Source organism: Octopus bimaculoides, chromosome 7 (genome assembly GCF_046866305.1).
Source record: "Octopus bimaculoides isolate indiv1 chromosome 7, ASM4686630v1, whole genome shotgun sequence".
In the NCBI taxonomy this organism is placed as follows: domain Eukaryota; kingdom Metazoa; phylum Mollusca; class Cephalopoda; order Octopoda; family Octopodidae; genus Octopus; species Octopus bimaculoides.
In genome coordinates this window covers 13,561,799-13,579,298 of record NC_142934.1, presented here as the reverse complement: position 1 = coordinate 13,579,298, position 17,500 = coordinate 13,561,799, and the positions used below count along the sequence as shown (strand labels likewise).

General features: G+C 32.9%; 1 protein-coding gene across 26 annotated transcripts in view; it reads left to right on the top strand.

Moving 5' to 3' along the window:
- The window catches only part of LOC106869751 (liprin-alpha-1), a 323,446-nt gene that overhangs the window by 237,873 nt on the left and 68,073 nt on the right, over positions 1-17,500 (top strand). For 19 of the 26 annotated variants that reach the window (XR_016242521.1, XR_016242520.1, XR_016242519.1 and 16 more), the window contains 2 exons: positions 1,143-1,360; positions 7,380-7,575. Coding sequence is in view for 22 of the 26 variants with exons in the window: in XM_089354793.1 (XP_089210919.1) it covers positions 1,143-1,360; positions 7,380-7,575 (414 nt within the window). In the remaining 4 variants the exon portion in view is untranslated. The remainder of the gene's footprint in view (positions 1-1,142; positions 1,361-7,379; positions 7,576-17,500) is intronic. The other 7 variants (XM_089354797.1, XM_089354796.1, XM_089354794.1 and 4 more) reach the window with 1 other exon arrangement.

Genomic DNA, 17,500 nt, shown 5'->3' with positions numbered 1-17,500 from the left:
TTTATTAATTAAAATTTGGTAACAAGTAAATTAAATAAGTAAATAAATAAATAAAAACTAATGCCTCAGAAGAAAAAGTAAAAAGTGATCCACAAAATGGCATGAAACCAGCATTCCATTTTTTAATTAGTTCTATGAAGTATCGCCCATTGGCAAAGTGAAAGAGAATTCAATGCTTTCATTTGAATTTCTTTCTTTATAAAAATTTTGTGTCATTCAAAATTTTTAAAAATCTGGTTTTTAGATTTCGTCATTCTAATATACTCTTCTCATCTTTTTTTTTTTTTTTTTTGCACCTACAGTGCCTCTCTTTGAGGCTTACTGGTTGCATAACTCCACTAACCAAGAAGTACGCTAGTTTCTCCTCTTCCTGTTACCCATACAGTCCCCTAACCATGCACTAACGACTTTTGCTAATCCTTTTCCCGCATACCATTCTTATCCTCTAGAAATCTTATCTGACCTAAGGCTTTTTTTCTTCTCTTTTTCCTTTTTAATGTCCCTGCAGTTGTTCAAAATAGATATCTGCTATATTGATCTCAGAAATCTCGGAGGACCTGTGGAGGTCTTGGGCATGGCTCCTTCCTCCTGGCTACATCATTAACAAGATAGAAATTGAAACTGTTGTCAATCAGTCTTTAGATATCATCATCATCATTATCATTAAGGTGGCAAGCTGGCAGAATCGTTAGCATGCTGGTGGGGTCAACTTTGCCTTTCATCCTCTTGTGGTCGATCAGTTAAGTACCAGTGAAACACTGGGGTTGATGTAATCGACTAGTCCCCTCCCCCAAAATTTCAGGCCTTGTGCCTATAATAGAAAGGATTATTATTATTATTATTATTATTTTTTTTATTATAATAATAATAATAATAATAATAATAATAGCAGACTGGTATAATTGTTAGCATGCTGGGCAAAATGCTTAGTGGCATTTTGTCATTTTTTTCGTTCTGAATTTAAATTCCTCCATGGTTACCTTTTCCTTTCTGTCTTTTAGGGTTGATAAAATAAGTACCAGTTAAGTACTGGGCTTGATGTAATTGGCTTGTCCCTTCTCCTAAAACTTGCTGGCCCTGTGCCAAAATTTGAAACTATTATTGTTGTTGTTATTATTATTACTATTATTTCCTTATTTCAGGTGAACACACTGAATGAACAGGAGTGGGAGAAAATACAACAAGCACATGTGTTGGCTAATGTTCAACAAGCTTTTGATACCAGTGACACTGAAGGGACTGACGACACAGAGTCCATATTTGGCGCTGTTGACTTACTTTCACCCTCTGGCCATACAGATGCACAAACATTGGCCTTGATGATCCAAGAACAGCTGGATGCAATCAATAATGAAATTAGGTTAGTACTTTTGATGCTTTTATATGTATAAGGTGAAGGTGTGGCTGTGTGGTTAGGAAACTTGCTCACTAACCGTGTAGTCTCGGGTTCAGTCTTGGGCTGGCCAAAGACTTGTAGTGGATTTGATGGACAGAAACTGAAAGAAGTTCATTGTGTGTGTGTCCCTGTTCTGACACCATAGGATGATTATAAATGAGTATTACCATCATATAAGTGAGGTTGTTTGTTTCTAGTCTTCTGTGGGGAAAAATGTGTGGTTATGGGGGAAATATTACCTTGCTTGGAACGAGGTATGGGTTGGTGACAGAAGGGCATCCAGCCATAGAAAATCTGCCTCAATAATCTCCATCTGACCCATCCATGCAAACATAGAAAACTGGATATTAAATGACAATAATGATGTGTGTGTGTATAGTTTTGTTTTGTTTTCTTTAATTTTCTGTGTTTTTTTATTCAAAACTTTGTTGGAACATTATCTGTGAAACAGATTTTAACATCTTCATCATCGCCACTGTCCTTTATCATCACCATTACCACTAATGTTATCACTACTGTCATCTTCTATCAATCCAGCTCAGAGTAGACTCAAGGAATCCCTAAACTATTGCTGAATCAATCAGAGCAATGAGTGATTCAGTAATGTTCAGTTTCAAGTAGTTACAGGTTAGTGATATGCATGAGCTATTTGCAGAAGAAAAGGAGTTCTTAGGTTAAGTTTACTAACTTAGGAAAATGAAACGCTGCTGGAACGGTAAATGTATCAGTTACGCTTTGTAGATAGCTGAAGCCATGTTGGAAGCAATAGAAATATCATAGAGACTCTATGATCTAACAACGATCCAGTATGTTTTTTTGTTATTTTATTTTTTATTTTTAGTAGTATTGATGCATAAAAACTTTCTTGCAAGATGGCAGTGTGGTTCTTAAAAGCTGTTTTTTTTACATGGAACATGTTTATGATTTTCCCCAAATCACAGAACATGTAGCTCTACTTTATGGACGTTACTGCTGCCTTAACTTTAACCCTTAAACTAAAATTAAAATTTCATGGTTATTTCAGTAACTATGTTAAATATCTATCACAAAATAGAATTGGTATTTTCTGCAAGTCATGTTGCCTCCATAAACTTGACATGACTCAAAAACAAACTTAGCTTTTGCCATGGCTCTCTGAAAACCGTTTGGTTACCTTGAATCATTATCTGGGACAAACAATAAAAACCTAACACTTGAAGGGAGTTAGATGACTTTTAGCTGTGTTCAAGGGTGGAGGCTGTGTTTTATGTTCTTGGAATGTATAGTCTCTGTAAATTAGTAATGTCGAATTAGGATTTGCCTCTCCCTTTCTTTTGCTTGCACTTTTACAATTTACTTCATCTTTGTATAAAAACAAAAAGAAAATACTTGTCATATCACATCACAATATCATGTGACGATGATATTTGTAAGAAACTGCTTTGTTTTGTATAGGTTTCATGTAACATTGAAGACTAGGTTGATTTCAGTTACTTTTTATTTATATTTCATTTTTATTTATTACTTTTTTTTTTCAGTGAAATCTGTAGGTTTCATCTGCATATCTTGTTTTATCACCTGAAACTAGAATCAGAATAGTCTTTAATGAATAAATCCACATAAAAAAAAAAGAAGAGAGAAAAGAACTAGCAACTGTCTCTCACAAAATGTTATATCTATTTTGAAATAAGTGTTGGCTGGGGTAATTTATCTATTTGCATTTGTTTAAAAGTAGTTTAAATTCTGTGTCCATGATATGAAATCTTTTCTTTCTTGTCCATAGAGTTTTAATCCTAAAATACAACACTTTTTGTCTGTCTCTCTTTTCTGAATATATATACGTGTGTGTGTGTGTCTCTTTCTCTGTGTATGCATGCGTACGTCTCTCTCTGGTAAATACAAAAAAGGAGAGATGGGGGGATATAAATTCAAACATGGTTTTATATATATATATATAAATTTTCCATATTTAAATGTGTAGAAATATCAATTTGTGCTTCAGTAATATAGCTTATTTTACATTGCAATTTACATCAATGTGCAAATGACATAATTTAAATTACATACCCAAAATATCTATATCTGTCTATCTACACACACACACACAGAGTGGTTCCAACCACCTGATAGGTATCAAAATTGCTAGATATTATGTAAAGACAACATGGGTTTCTGCACAAAATATATTACATAAATTACAAAATACATTACATAAAGCTACCACAAAATATATTGCGTAAAACTAACATACGCTTTCAATTAATTGCATCTATAATTTATTCATTTATTTATTATCTTTCAATTGGTGTCCAGATTTTTTTTTTAATATTGCAAACAGTAGGCAATTAAATATGAAGCAGCTAAATTGTGGCTGTTTTGGATATATTAATTCATGTTGAATAATGAAGTATTGTTAAATATATTTAGTTGGTGGTAACAATAACACTAAGGAAAATATAAACCTCATTCTTATAACTTTGTATGATGGGGCTCTTTTTCTTTCTTTCTTTTTTTTTTATGAAAATTATTGATTGTCACAGGCATAGCTATGTGGTTGAGAAGCTTGCATCCCAACCATATGCTTTCAGGTTCAGTCCCACAACACTGCACCTCAGGCATATCTTATACTACAGCCCCTGGTCAATTAAAACCTTGCAAACAGATTTAGTAGAGAGAAACCGAAAAGAAGCTCATTGTGTGTGTGTGTTGATATCACATAATGGTTGTAATCAAGTGTCAACATCTTCCAAGCTGTTGTTTGTTTCCAGTCTTCTGTGAAAAAACGTGTCTTGCCATGAGAAATACTACCTTGTTTGGAAACAAGTGAGGGTTGGTGACAGAAAGGGCATCTGACTTTAGAAAATCTTTCTCAACAAATTCCATCCAACCTGTGCAACCATAAAAATGTGTATGCTAAATGATGACAAATCATGATGATAGACAAATAGATTATTTTGATTACATACACTCTTATTAAAAGATCACAACTGGAAAACCTTTAGTACCTCTTCTCCTCATTTAAATCAACCCGTCTTTGATGCTAATTATTTTCAGTATTTTACTGCTAGTTCTTCAATGCAAATCTAAGCACACAGAGTGCCTGAAAGTCAAAAGTAATGAAGTTGTAACTGGAACTAAAGGCTCTAAACTACAAACTCACCGTGATCACTAGCATAAAGACGACATGACTCATTAAGTCTCAGATGGCAGCCATTCTATAAGATAATTTGCACTTCTCTGGCATTTTCTTTTCTTTGGTTAAGTGGTTTATATGTTTATATTCATTTTTAGGTCTTCAACCACCACTCCTTCGCCTCATAGAATCCTCTACTAGCTTGTTATCGCCTCTGGTGTACAATTTATTCATGCTTCTGATTAACGAGCCATGAATTTCATGCATTATAATTGTATGCTTGTCTCTTATTTCACAGAGAATCTTGTCTGCTCTAATACATGCATATATATATATATATATATATATATATATATATATATATATATATATATATATATATACACACACAATATATTAATGGTGTGTAGTTTGCCTGTTTGTGTACATGCAAATTATCATATGTGGCCCTATACATGTATTTATGTATTTGTGTCCTGTGTATGTATGTGGTCTATAACACATGCACACAGGCACTTCTTTGTGGTTATCCACTGGATCTAACCTTAGCCATCCTCTCCTTCAGTTGTAGTTCCTTTGATGACTGTACATCTTTAAGGTCAGCAGCAACAGAGAACACCATCACACAACTGACTGGGAAATAGTGACTGCTGCTGGCCTATGCTACATTTACATTATGTCGCCACAAGTAAAAGAAACTATTGCAGTGGTGACATTTCCCTGACTGCTGTAAGGCTAGTGACCACCCCTAGCCATCCAAGACCCATAATCCATAATACAGAAGATACAAATGCAATGACATGTTATAGTGTGGTATTTCCCAATCACACTGTCTTTCTGTGGATGCTTCCTTCAGAAACATAGCTTCTTTTTATTATATTCAAAGAGTAAGAAAACCTACTAGCTACTTGATTATTAATAATTATGACTAGAACAGTTAATTTGCCTTTTAATAATGTAATTACATAAGGTATGACACAACTATTTCAATTTAATACCTCTTCTATTGCTTATAACAGATTGTTATTCAGCTGATTGACTATTTGCAATACCAGTGAATATTTTTCACTTGGAGTAGGAGTACATGTTTTTGATAAAGCTTAATGGAGCAGAAATACATCTAACATTCTCACCACTTACTACTGGGATGATTTTTGTCTCCCTTAGATAGAGTATTTTTAAACACAGCTCATATTTATCAGAGATGTTATCTCTGGATGAATACTGCAGTAAATTTGCCTTTCAACAATATATTTACTTGAAGTATGATACATAAACGGCTATTTTGATTTAATACAGATTTTATTGCACATAAAAGATTATTGTTTTGATGTGTTTAAATTATTCCACCTGGCACCATAATAATCAGAGCAGATTATCTAACTTTCACTCCTAACTTGAATGATCTCTCTTTATTCACCAGCTTTTAATCTTTTAGATTGAAGTAGCAGATGTGGGATCAATCCTGTTGTTATCATTACTTAATTTTTCTAAGATTTTCTTACAGAGATCAGGTTACCGTTGCAATAGCAGATGTGTAATGCTAGGAGGAAGTAGCCTAGCAAAATAATATGCTAACATATTTAGAAACATTTTCACATGCAACATGCTTGCTATCAAAATTTAGGCATAATCATTCAAAATTTCATTAGTGTTAGGGATTGAAACAGTGGTGTTTATTTTCTTCTTTCATTCTCTCAAATTTTTATCACTGCTGCTTTTAACTATTTTTCTTTTCTTTTCTCCGGTTTATAAAAATTGATTAATTATCTGCAGTTTTTATTTGTTTTATATATGCAGTATGTTGTATTGGATTTTTGTCTCACCATCACTATCATCTTTGTCTTCATCATCGTTATTGTTAATTATCATTAATTATCCTTATCATTTCCACTTAGTGCTGTGTCTTTATGCATTGACTAAATATAGAGTTGTGTATTTTGGAGAAAAATAAGAAGCCAAGTTTGTTAGTAATTAGAAGTACCACTGCTGCTTATGTTAAACATTTCCAGTATAACTATCATATTAGTTTATATGATTATAAAAATATTTCTGTTTCAAAATTTAGTCTTATATTACAGCAGCAACAGTAACTAAATAAATGAGTCTTATTTCAAATAATACTTATTAAAAAAGATGCTTTCCACCCATTTAGTTTTTTTTTAAATGGTTGTGGTGATGATGGTGATGATGATATTTTAAACCAGTTTTCTGTATTAGTGAGGCTTAGATAATTTTACAAGTTTACTTAAAACTTTAGCAGAAAGTTTCTTACATCTAAGTACATTCCAAATTTGATAATTATTTGTTAGTGAAGAAGTGGGTCATTGTTTTAAATTATTTAAATTAGGAATCAATTAGATCAATGCATCTTGCCTTGTCACCTGAACTAACACCATCAGTTGATATGTTGAGTGCATTTGGCTGAAGCCGCTACGTTGTAAGGATTTTGGGCCAGATCTCTGGTTTGAAGCTATCTTATTCCTTCCCTCCTCCCACTATTCTCAGACTCCATGTGAAGGGTCAGAAACCCTGTTTTTACTCCTGACTATGATATAAAGAAAAAAAGCAGCAGCTTCAAGTAGTGATTGTTGGTATGGTATGTATTGAGTAATGTGATTATTAAATACAGCAGGAACTTCATAGTCTATCTGATGATGGTGTTAATTAATTTTCTTATTAATTATGGAGTTTTTTTTTTTATAACCATTTAATTAATGCCTATTTAAAACAGATGTTAATCATATGATGGTAATACTAAGCAGGAGAGAAGAGTAATCATGGGGGGTTTTTTTTGTTTGTTTTTATAATAGTAATTAACTGCTAAGTGGCTCTACATTGATTAACTTTACCCCTTCACTTCTTTTTCAGATTGATACAAGAGGAGAAAGAAAGTACCGAACAGCGAGCAGAAGAACTGGAAAGCAGGGTAGGGAGTGGAAGTCTTGATGCAATAGCCAACAGATGGCGCTCGGGTTATGAGCGATCGTCTCCACCACTTAGCGGGCGATCAACGCCTACTCCAAGATCATATCAGTCCAGAGATTATCTTCAAAAATATCATACAGTAAGTCTGGATATGCCAGACTCTGAAAGAAACCACTTTGCCACAGTTTTTGTTGTACCTGTTGTTTTCTTGTTGCTATGGGCTCGCTTCTCTTTTAGAAACACCCCCCACCTTCTTCCTTCACTATGTCCGTCTGTTTGCTCTAAGTATTCTTTGTAGATTTGCTGAGATATATTCATGCTTGTTGCTTTGCACAAACTCATGCTGGAATTAAGAATATCAAATGCATATGCAGGAATTAATTTTTTATCAATTATGAATTGCAAAAAATGAACTTTTGGAGGGTTGGTAGATTTCTAAGTGTAAGTCTGCTATAGGTCATTCCCAGTTCTTACAGTTTTATTTCAATTAACAATAATTAAATTTGTGAAATAATTTTTGCTAATTTTAGACTAATTCGTTCAACATTTGAAATGTTATTTCTTTGACATGGGAAACTTAATTTTAATTAATCAATTAATTTATTAATTACTTAAATGCAAAAAAAAAAAATTGCTTCTTTGGAATTCTTTCTTTCTTTAATAGTTAAAATTCATTTTTCCCTCTCCTAGCATTTGGTTTTAATTGTTTCAAAAATGTAGACATTGGCATAAAGTTAGTGAAAGCAATTTTACAGATGTATGTCTTTTCTATCTTTAGTACCCATTAGAATCTGCAGGAACTGAGACAAAATACTGACATATATATTATCTTGTTCTTAATCCTTTAACTCTGTGTAAGGAGCAACAAGAGATTTCTGTTTCTGTCTTTAACAATGGATTGCAGTTATCCCCAAGTGTTGCCACCCGCAAATGTTTGGTACTTATTGATAGAGAACTTTGCAACTTGCTGTGTTTCACATCAGTACAGCAACACCATCTTCATGTTAAAGATCTTGAGTCTTGTATAAATAGAGGCACAATAGAATGTTCAAAATATGGTTTGGAGAACCACAAAACAAGTTTTAATGTAGTCTTTTGCAAATAGTTGCCCTAGATGTAAATTAGTTATGTTTTTTAAATTCCATTTGTTTTGGTATATATGCAAAATTAATTAAATATGTACTTTTATGGAAACTTTCTGATTGCAAATAAGAGCTAGCTATGCAGATAGATGGAGAGTTAGTCAGTTTATAATGAAGTATTGATTAATTATCAGTATTATACCATGGGCTTTGTAGATTCCTAGGTAATGATTAATAGCCATAGCATAATCCTGTGGAACATTAGTTGGCAGCCTCCCAATACTATTGATTATGAATTTCATGATCAGTGTTTAAGAGTGGGCCTGTTTATTTTCATTGTTCTAAGAGGCAACACAAACTGGTCATTGATATGTGTCTTATCATCTTGAAGCCTTCTTCATGTGTACATGTGTCAGACTTCGACCAACTGTTGTTAGTAGTGTGTGTATGAAGTGAATGTTGATCCCAGTAGATCACCAGTTATTCAATATTTCATAATATACCCTGTAATTAATTCCTTAGAGCTTGACAGAACACTTTCTTGGTTAGTAAATGTTAGGTTTCTTAAGAGCATTAATCCTTTCGATATTCCTTCTGAAAAAAGGCAGTGAGCTGGCAGAATCATTAGTATGTCAGGCAAAATGCTTTGTGGCGTTTCATCTTTACATTCTGAGTTCAAATTCCACACCAAGGCTGATTTTGCCTTCCAATCCTTCTGGGGTCAATATAACTAACTTTATCCCCCCACCAAGAAATTGCTGGCCTTGTGCCAAAAAATTGAATCCAATATTCCTTCTGAATATATTCTGTTTTGGTTTCAATAGATTTCCAAAATAATGAAGAATTTGGTAAAATAATTTTGTCATTATTCAGTTGGTGTTCAGAACGTAAATTAGCATGGAATTTTGATGGAAGGTTTTAATTTAGATCACTTTAAAACAGTTTGTTTGTGTGATAGACCTCGGGGTCAGTCTCAGTCAAGTTGGTATCAAAAAGTTTAAAGACATTAAAGACATCCTATTTGTTGGTTTTTATTAATAACTTACATTCATCTAATTATCCTACCAAGTCACTTTGCTTTAAAATTGTTTACAGTATTCCTGTATTATTGAATTCAAGACAGAAACACAGTGGTGGGGGTGTGGTGGGGATAAAAAAAAATACAGTTGAGAAAATATTTTCTTCCATTTCTTGTTTATTTGGTTCAAAATGTTGCCATTTATAGTTAACTCAACTGCACTGTTAACTTATTAATCTTCAACAAATAGAATATTGAAGCTTCTTTCTGTTTGGATGATAATTTAATTTTCAACTACATGACTTTGTACAAGATTCAGTTTTACTTTAGTCTATCTTTCTTCAATCTGTTAGTTAAGGAATTACATGGGGATTTATTTCTTGGACATTTTAAAATCTTTAAAGTTGAATCTTTTCTTCATACTCTATGATGCTTTTCGTTAACCATTATTTTTCTTGAAATGCACTATCCTTGGTTCAATTAATTACAAAAATAATAAATATCGTAAAATAGTACTTGTCGTTATTAAGTTAGTGTTGAGGATCTGAATTAAGGTGAAATTTTGATAGGTAGTTTTGTGATTACTTTAAAGCAAACATTTTTGTATTAAAGAGCTCTGGGGCAGTCTTAAGTGGGTTGGTATCAAAAGGGTTAACTCTTTATCTATGAAATTAAATTTCATGGTTATTCCAGTAATGCTGTTAAATGGAATTAGAATTTCTGCATGTTCTGTTTCCTCAATGAACTTGATACATCTCAAGAGAAAATAGTTTTGAAACATAACATTCCGCAACAAAAGATAAATTGGGATATAAAATTGCTTTCCATAGTTTAAGATAAATGAAATTTTGAGTGGATATACCTGATTTCTGCAGTAAACATGTTAACATGTTTTCGTTGAGATACACTATCTTTGATAAATATTATGCAGAATTTAGTAAAATAACTTTTATCATCAAATCAGTGTTTGGAACATAAATTAACACTGTTGGTATGAAAAATTTTAACACATTAACTGCCTCGGCCTGTTACTGGCTGTTGCATAAAGTTAAGCAATGAACCAGTTAACATGTTAATTGAGAAATTTTTCAAACATGACATTTACACTTCAGAGCCATGATCGGTCTCGGGTAGGTTGGTACCAAAAGGATTAAAGAAAATTCTTAGAAACATGTTTTAGTTCCTTATCTTAGGGTGTGGGTGAGGTTGAATTTTATAATCCTATTGTATGCTAAGATATCTTTTAATTCCAGCAATGAGTCTTTGCTGTTTCACTACATGTATTTAAAAAAAAAAAGATCCTTTTTTTAAGAATTTATGCTATTCATGCCCAGTAATGATTGTTTTTTCTCTTTTCTTTTTCTGTCCATTATTTGGCCTAACTAGAAAACAACATATTGTCTTTCACATCTTTTATATACATCCACAACAATGCAATCAGTTTTATTGAAGTATTAATTATGTATGTTGTGTGTGTAGTGTGAGTATGTGGATGCATCTATATATATATATATATATACATATACACACACGCACATATAAGTATATGCATATTAATGTATACATGTGTGAGTTTTTATACACAGGCATATATATCTTTGCAATAATATATGCATATGCATCTATTGTGTGCGTGTTTCTGTATGCATCTGTATGTTCATAAACTTTTTTTCTTAAGATATGAGTGTGAAAGCCAAGCTGTAACATTAAAACATGTATGTGTGTGTGTGGGTGTATGTGTTATATATATATACAAGGGTGTGCATGTGTTAACATACATACATACACACACACACACACACACACACACACACACATATTTATTCCAACACTTGCTTATGCACATCTATGTACCACTTCATATGACATCACAACTTTGGCAAATCATTCTGCTCTCTTGTCACCATCTGCCATCTATTTGTTGTTAGCTGTTGTTGGCACCAATTATTGTTGTTTGTATACAATGTGGTTTTATTTATATATATATATATATATATACACACACATTCTGGTCTCTTTTTTCTTTTCTTTTTTTCTTCATTTCTTATATGAAACACTGCTATTTCTGCTATTTATTCTATTCTTTTCAGTTCCTCTCAAAATAAGGTTAAATACACACACACACACACACACACACACACACACACACACACATACACACACACACATTCACACAAATACATACAAAATTATAACATTTAGCAAAAAAAAAAATTATGTTAGAACTCTGTAAACTGTATGTATGTCAAAAGATATTAACTTGAATATATATTGTCATTAAGGAACCCCAAGTTAACTCACTGAATTATATCTTCAACGAATTGACTTGAATTTGAATAAATATATATATATATATATATATATATATATAGTATGTAGTACAGTTAGTCAAAATTGAAATTACACTTTTCACTGCTGTTGTTAAATCATTTAGAATTGATGCCTTGTGCATTCTTCATTGCTTTGGATGCAGATGGTACCCCTGAATCATGATATTTTTAAGCAGTTTTTTTCCCTACACCAGGTGTTTCAGTTTCCATCATTGAACTAATGTTGTTATCTTTTAACTCACTACATAATTATTTCTAGTTAGTGTTTTGATGATTATTACATGAAGCATAGTATTATGTTCGGAAGTAACTTTACTGGGCAGGGTGTGTAACTTGGAGATCAGTTGAATCTCTCCAGGTCAAGCCACCACTTCTCTGCATTTAGAGGTCACAGCTTTGATACTACACACCTGTGATTACAATGTCGCAGGAAAGAATCACAAGACAGATTCTTGAAGCCAGGCCAACCAGTTGGAAATCTAGAGGTAGACCAAGAATAAGATGGCTGGATAATTTCCATAGTCTCAGTTGGCCAATCTTGGGAATTCAACTGGAAAGTCTAATGATAGTTGCTTCTGATAGGACCCCATGGAGTTGGTACCCGAGGACTCCATCCCCATAACCCCACCAGGAATAGTGGGTGGAAAAGCTAGATGGATTGATGGATGGGTGGAATATATATAACAGTTATTGTGTGATAGGGGCAAATTAAGGTGTTCTGTTCCTGTGTTAAGTGAAAAATGATTTGTTGTTTGGCATAATATACTTGTTAAACATGCTAAGATATAGTATCATTAATTGATACTACAGATTACTTTTAATAGAGACAAACGAATTAGTGGACCTCTGTGTGGTTTCTCAAACTGTTAGGAATAGTAGCTAAATCTCTTTCATATCCACACACTCAGTTACAGTGTGTTTTAATAAAAGACAATACACTTGTGGCTGTAATTATTTTGATTAAACATCTCCCTCATTAGGTTGATTTAAGGCTGTAAACAATAACTTTTGAGTTATAAATGAGATTATAAACTATATTCAGTTTAGTGTAAGAAACAACCGCTCCATGTATTCCACTTGAGACCCCCTAGAAATAGCAGTGAAATCTCACTCAGACCCTGCTTTCTTAATCAAAGGCAGATCATATTGGATAATATAATCTTCAGTACCCTTCCAAAGATGTGGTCAAAGCCGGAAATGTTTTTATCATAGAATTGCTTAATCAAGATTGACCATGGGTTAAACAACAGCGAACTGCTATGCAGTGGTATTTCGAAGCATAACTGTATGTTCTGAGGCTAAATCCTTTTAGTGTCGATTCAATCAATTACACACGCCACCTACAAACTTTGGCATTGTGCCTCTGCAAGAAACCAATATCTCATTTAACGATTCAGTTTGTTAGCATAGTCAGATTCCTAACACTCTGCATGGCGCTATGATAATATATGTAACATCTGATAATCTTATATTAGCAAGAGTGTGGAATATCCCTTGTACATGTTGCAACCAAGTTTTCTCGTTAGAAACAGTCTTCAGAGAAACGTGTGTGTGTGTGTGTGTGTGTGTGTGTGTGTTATGTATTTGTAGCCTTGGAGGACTTGAAAAGGTCAGACGCTCTTTCCTCCCTCCTGATTAAGTCATTGAAATTGTGCGTGTGTGTGGATAGATTGCAAGTAGGTTCACATGTGAGTGTTTAATAAACATAACATTCAAGCTCAGTATAAATAGCACCTATGGTTAACCACAGGTGCTGTTTACACCATAAGACCACAAAGTTGTAATGTGTATTCACTAAACATACACATGACTTATTCACTACGTATATATATGTACATATATATATGTGTGTGTGTATATTATATCAGCTATTAATTTTTACATCTCTTTTACAAACTAGCATGAGTTTGATGAATACTGATTTATGAAGCATTAAGTTACAGTCAGATGCCCTTCCCGTCACTAACCCTCCCCTGTTTCCCAAGGAAAGGGTTTTCTATATTTGCACACGTTTCTGAAAGTAGAGAACCACAAGGCCATTTGTTAACAGAGAATGCTGATATAATGTCACCATTTATGCACAAATGGTCATCCGTAGACATACCCACACATATATGTGTGGGTGTATATATATATATGGTATGCACATGTTTGATGTTAGTTTCAGAAATATGAATGGGTTGAAATTTACTTTAGCTTTTTATATTTTAGGAATTTACATAATTTCATTAGAAATAGAGCTGAATTACTTCCTCCCTCTACTCTAAGATGAAACATCCCTTAAGCAATTGCGGAATTGTGTCATCAGAATTAATTTATCCATCATATGAGGGCCCTTCACCACATTTACTTTAGGAAACTAGCTCGATTACATTATCAATGGCTTCCTAACTAGACATTCTGTATTGGCATGCATACATACATACAAACACACACACACACACACACACACACACACACACACACACACACATACATGTGTATGTATGTATATAAGACAACAGTGTGGCTTACACATATATAATAGATGTATTTGATAGCTTTAATCTTTTTTTTTTTTTACCTATTTCTTTAACGATTTCTTCTAGTTAAAGATTAAAACATCCATGGAAAAAAAATAAAATGCCCATTGATTTATATCTAGTCATTATTTAATAATTTTAAAAAATTCTTTCTTGTTCTTATTACATCACATTTTTATATTCTCTAGCCTTTTTTAAAAAATTTCGTTATGGCTCTTGTATTTGCTACATTTGTTGCTCAGGTTTCTTTTTCCTTTTTTTTCTTTTTTCTTTTTTTTTTACCATTAAATTTCCTTTTAATTTGTCTAGATTTAAATCCCCAAAGAAGCATGCCTATTTATTTTCATTATTGTAAATTTGCATTTATTTTGTTTTATCCATTTTTTAATTTTTCGTTTTATTCTCTCCGATTAATTTTTTTTTTTAATTTTATTTTTTAGTTTTTCATCCTCCATTATATTTATTTTAGTTAATTAATATATTTTTCTCTCCTTTAATTGCTTTTTTTTTTATCCCCTTTCTATTTATGTTTAATTACTTGATTTTTGGTTTGGAATGGATGTCTTCTAGAAGCTTTATAAATCCTTTCTTGTTTATTATTTGCTTCTATCTTTAAAGGTTCACAACAGTTTTTTTTCCCTTCCTTTTTTTATTTTTTATTTTTTTTCTCTGTCATTTACCAATTACCCCTACTGTGCTTCAAGACCTGTTGTCTGTATATTGTTCTTCCAATCTTTCAATGTTTCCTTTTCTTTACATAGCATCCTTTATTTCAGTCAAGCAGCATGCCAGTTTAATGGATTTATTCTTTGTCCCTTTCCTCTTTTGAGTGTTTGTTGTGTTTCTGAGTGTGAATAGGTGCTTAATGTTGTCTTAATATTTTTTTTATCATCTCTTTCTCTCTCCGTCTCTTTTTTTTTTCCTTTCTTTTGTACCTCTTCATCCTTTTGCTTTTCTTTATACAAACTGTATACACTTTCTATTCATATCCACTTTACATAGTTACTGAGGCAAATAAATTATAAGAGTCCTCTGCTAAAACCAAACAAAACAAAAAAAAAAAAGAAAGCAAAAACAAAAAAGAACCCTGCTATCTTAGTTGTGCCATGGTTGGTAATCAACAAATGGCTGCTTCCTTCAGACTTGAGTTCTGTTTGAGGATAGAGTAGGCTGCAGTTTTTTGGGTGCTCTCACACACACACACACACACACACACCTACCTACCTACCTTAGCAGAATCTTTGCACTATTGCAGATAAGATGAAGTAACTACACTTCAGTTGTTATATATGTTCTGTGGTCTGTGTATTATTTGAGTGAAATTTCTAAATATACCAGACCTTGAACAGGGCAGATTCTCTCCTCTACTTTAGGGAACCGAACTGAAAACTAAAACTAACATTCATACCAATTTGGTGAGGGAATAAGGAGTGATAAGTAAAATATATTTTGACAAACTCTGCGTCATGACAAACCAAGTTAACAATGTACTCATCATTGACTCTTTTACTCTTTTACTTGTTTCAGTCACTTGACTGTGACTATTCCGGGGCACCGCCTTTAGTTGAACAAATCGACCCCAGGACTTATTTGTTGTAAGCTTAGTACTTATTCTGTTGGTCTCTTTTGCCGAACTGCTAAGCTACGGGGACGTAAACACACCAACATCAGTTGTCAAGCAATGGTGGGGGGATAAACACACACACACACACACACACACACACACACACACACACACACACACACACACACACACACACACACACATATATATATATGACAGGCTTCTTACAGTTTCGTGGCTATGAAATCTACTCGCAAAGCTTTGGTCGGCCCGAGGCTATAGTAGAAGTCACTTGCCCAAGGTGCCACGCAGTGGGACTGAACCCAGAACTGTATGGTTGGGAAGCAAGCTTCTTACCACACAGCCACTCCTGTACCTATGTAGATAAGATTTGAACTGCATGTCTGAACATGCAATGTGTTATCATACTACTTAATTTTAGTTGGTTGTCTGCTGAAACATGAGATGATAACAATGTAATAATGAATATAAAGGTGTGCAATACTCTTGCAAGTATTATTTAATCTAGAGTAACACGAAATGGGGTTATTTAATTTAATGTGTGTGTACACTCTTAGAGAGAGAATGTATGTATGTGTATGCATGCACATGCATACCGTATTTTAACATGTATAAGGAACCCCTTAATTTTGGGGGCTTAAAATTTGGATAAAAGTCTTGTAAGGACTTATAATACTATCCATGTTTAAGAAACTCCCATATTTTTTTAAACCTAATTTTTGACAAAAAAATGGTGCTTTATACAAGTTAAAATACAGTATATAAGAGTAAAGACCCCCTTCAATCATGAATGACTATGGGGTAGCACCTAGAAAGTTCCCCTCTGAGGCACAGTAAATTGCTAGCATTTCAGGAACAACTCTTATTTCTATTTGCTTCTCTAACTATGTAATACTGGATGGAATCAGAAAGTTTTGTTGATTTTTATTTTTCAGTTTTTTTTTTTTTTTAATGTAAATTGAATATTTTTTTCCTAAAAAAAAATGATACAAATTTTCAAACTTGATGCTAATATTCTTAAGTGTATTTCATCAATCACATTCTCATACACCACTATTATTTAGGTGCACACGCATACACATAGATGCATGGGTACACTTTCACACTAATGCATGCACTGACTGACAGTGGTTTACATAAACCAGTGTTTGTCTTAGAGATAGATAGATATATATTAAAATTAATTAAACAATCTAAGAATGATTTAGCTTACAACTAATTAATAGATGGTATGTCAGAGCAGCACTACTTTCAGAAGGACCAGCTCACATTCTTATTATCTACAACTACTGCACTTTTAACAACTCATCAACAGCTATTTGAGCACTACTATATGGATATTTGATATCAAAAGTGTCTTGGGGGACATTAAAAAACTATCACCACTAACTGTCTCTCCAGTTAACTTCATCATCTGTTCTATTTTTTAGTTTAATGGTAAATTGGAAAATTACCTTGATTATATATATATATATATATATATCTATATATAATATGATATTAAGATTCTTTGGAGAAATTGTTAGG